This window comes from Puntigrus tetrazona, chromosome 23 (assembly GCF_018831695.1).
Source record: "Puntigrus tetrazona isolate hp1 chromosome 23, ASM1883169v1, whole genome shotgun sequence".
Taxonomy (NCBI): Eukaryota; Metazoa; Chordata; class Actinopteri; order Cypriniformes; family Cyprinidae; genus Puntigrus; species Puntigrus tetrazona.
In genome coordinates, this window is record NC_056721.1 from 14,716,659 (window position 1) to 14,719,452 (window position 2,794).

The following is a 2,794-nucleotide window of genomic DNA, read 5'->3' on the forward strand; positions in this document are numbered from 1 at the left end:
AAACCGTTTCTATGCCTTTTTATATGATTTGAAAAGGTTCTTTTCAGACCTGTGCATTTTAAGTGAAATCCAGTGGAAAGATGACTCGTGTAAATATTTGTTGTGCTGGGAAGAACTGAAGGGAGTGAAGCCAGGGGATTTTAGCTGGCTCCCCTCGCCTCATTTCTTTATCGAATCTGCTGTTGGCCATTTTCTTCCTTTTTTTTTTTTTTTTTTTTTCTTATGTAGGAACTCAGGTTGTTGTGAGGAAATCTGAGGGAATGAATGAAGTTGTGTATCAGTGGATAGGTTTTTAACTAAATGATGGTGCAATGTAAAGCTTACATGAAGTATGGCTTCTAGATCATTTGAAAAACATGTATGACTGGATTACAGAATATCCTATAAGAGATTTAACGTTTATTAAAACCTAAGAAGTGTGTGTGTGTTGCACCGGTGGCTTAACAACACAACTTTAATGGAGTGTTAAGTTGACCTAGTTGCTTTGGCTCTTGCAATACAGTGTCTATACATGAAGAGCCATACTACCTTTCTTGACTGTAACTTCCTGCTTTTTTTTTTTTTTTAATTTCCTTCCTAAAACTTCCTCTCCTGTACTATCCATAAGTGATATCTGCCTCCTGCAGTTTATGGAAATACCCTTTAATCTGATATGTCATTGTTCACCCATTGTGCTGTAACAAATCAGACCAGACAGGTTTGTCGTGGCCTGCCTGAGAACACAGAAATCTGCCTGTAAATACTTTTCAAAATGCCCATTTAATAAAGACTTTTTAAATAACGCCTCTGGAGATTATTTTTCAAAATATTTTAGAGAGGAAATTTTTGCATTATACATCTTGTCCTCTTCTGGTTGCCACNTAGAAAAAAAATCACTTTTATGTGGTAACACGGCTGTGCATGCACTGTGACATTTTGAGAAAAATTATATATTGATTATCAGTTAATCGCCCAGCCCTGGATTAAATTTAAGCTCTAAATGAAAATTCTACCCTATTTAATAAATGCATATTGATATTTTGTAAATTTATCCACAGCCGGGGGGGGGTATGTTTCCACCCCTTGTCTAAATCAACCGGGACACCCTTTCAAAATACTTCAAGGTTTTTATTCTTCATTCATGTTTTATATTAGAAATACCATCACAAACAGTTCATTCTTAATGCTGCATGATGAGTTTTGTGCCATATATAATAGGCAGACAAGGACAACACCTGCTACTCATACCTCACTAGTGCACCGAGAGGTGGTATCAGATCTTTGGCAACCCTGGATATTTGATTCGGAAGAGCTGAAATTGTAAAGCAGGAGGTAGGTGTTAGCTAACACCGATGACGGAGCACTGTGTTGGAAACAAGGGTTGGTTTAGAGGCGGCCATGAGGGCGTTTCTGCGAGCTCTACGTCCAAGCGTTTGTACTGCTTTTTGGACTTGCGTTTTCCTCTGGGGTTGCGAAGGCAGTTCAGGGCTCCTTGGTCAATAAGAAACTGCGAAGAGAAACGGCTTTGCGGTTACTGATATCTGTAGCGCGTTTCAAATGCTGTGTGGTAATATGCGCGTTCGTCTTTACCTCGAGCATGTAGCATATGAAGAAGTTGAGCGCAGCTACAGCCACCAGCAACAGTTTATACTTCATATCGTTGATGTCATAGAGCTGCAGGACTTGATGGATGATGGTGTGACGAAAAAGGACCAGCCAGCTCATAAGCGCAAAGAAGACCAGCAGAGCACCTACAAACAAAACTAAGAGAAAACATAAGTTAAACATAAATATTAGGCTTAGCCCACGGTTAGCATTTCCTTTAAAAATCACTAAAATTATAAAATGGCTATTGAGACTGAGAGATGAAAATTATATAAAAGTTATATTATATTTTAGTCAACTAAAACATAAATTTAACCTGATCCCAAACTGCCATCAAAAACTATTAAAATCATCTGGATTCAGTCAGATTTATTGAACATCGTTTGTTTATTCCATTGTTTTATGTTGCTTCATAAAAGCCTAGATTTATAATAATAATGCGGTCAAGTGTTAAACGGCAAGGTCAAAGCTTAAATTCTTACAATTGTAATACAGTGGTTTTTTGTAAGGATATCCTTTGGTTATCACAACAGACATGATGATGTACTGGAATCCCGATAAGGCAAATACGCTTGTGTCCTCCATGTTGGGCAAGTTCGCAGCCCCCGTCACAGTGGAATTTAGAGGCACATACCTGAAAACAACCGTAGTTATAAAACAACAGTTGTATACAAAGCTGCAGAGATTTATGTTTCCTAAAATCTAGGTGTTAGCTGCTTACCAGTCTTGTGATACAGTGATAAGCAGGGCAGACACCTGGGCTAGGATCAGCAGCACGGTGTGCAGCAGTAAAGTAGACAGGACTGGGAGAGACAGAAGACTGGCAGCGGGTCGCCGGGGGTGGAGCTCATCGCTGGGACCTCCCCGTCCCATCACTATAGCCAAAACGGTCACCAAAACCAAATCAAAGAAGAGGAACTGCAAGTCTCCCAAGTTTGTTTTCTCCTACAAACGACAAAATAAGCCACATAATTAACATGCCATAATTACGTCAGTGTATAGTTGGATATTCAATTTAGCTGATTACATTTTTTTTTTAAATTGACAGCCAAACACTCACAGTGTAGAGAATAAGTACAGAGGCAAACTGGATCAGGCTGTACAAAGCCATGTACTTGAAAAGACTGAATGATGTCACCAGTGAACACCTGCCTTCCCTGTTTTTTAACAAATTACACATTAGATTTTATAATAATAATAATAATAATAA

At 38.7% G+C, this 2,794-nt stretch overlaps 2 protein-coding genes across 7 annotated transcripts in view; both read right to left on the reverse strand.

Annotated features, from left to right (window-relative positions):
• Positions 1 to 2,794, reverse strand: part of LOC122328902 (sushi, von Willebrand factor type A, EGF and pentraxin domain-containing protein 1-like) — a 502,117-nt gene that overhangs the window by 30,868 nt on the left and 468,455 nt on the right. The gene's annotated exons all lie outside the window — the stretch shown is intronic.
• Positions 1,087 to 2,794, reverse strand: part of LOC122329128 (polyamine-transporting ATPase 13A2-like) — a 6,481-nt gene continuing 4,773 nt past the window's right edge. The window contains exons 11-15 of the mRNA XM_043225338.1: positions 2,645 to 2,741; positions 2,306 to 2,529; positions 2,067 to 2,218; positions 1,570 to 1,742; positions 1,087 to 1,486 (exon numbers count right to left, since the gene is read on the reverse strand). Of these exons, the coding sequence (XP_043081273.1) occupies positions 1,319 to 1,486; positions 1,570 to 1,742; positions 2,067 to 2,218; positions 2,306 to 2,529; positions 2,645 to 2,741 (814 nt within the window). The 3' untranslated portion in view covers positions 1,087 to 1,318. The remainder of the gene's footprint in view (positions 1,487 to 1,569; positions 1,743 to 2,066; positions 2,219 to 2,305; positions 2,530 to 2,644; positions 2,742 to 2,794) is intronic.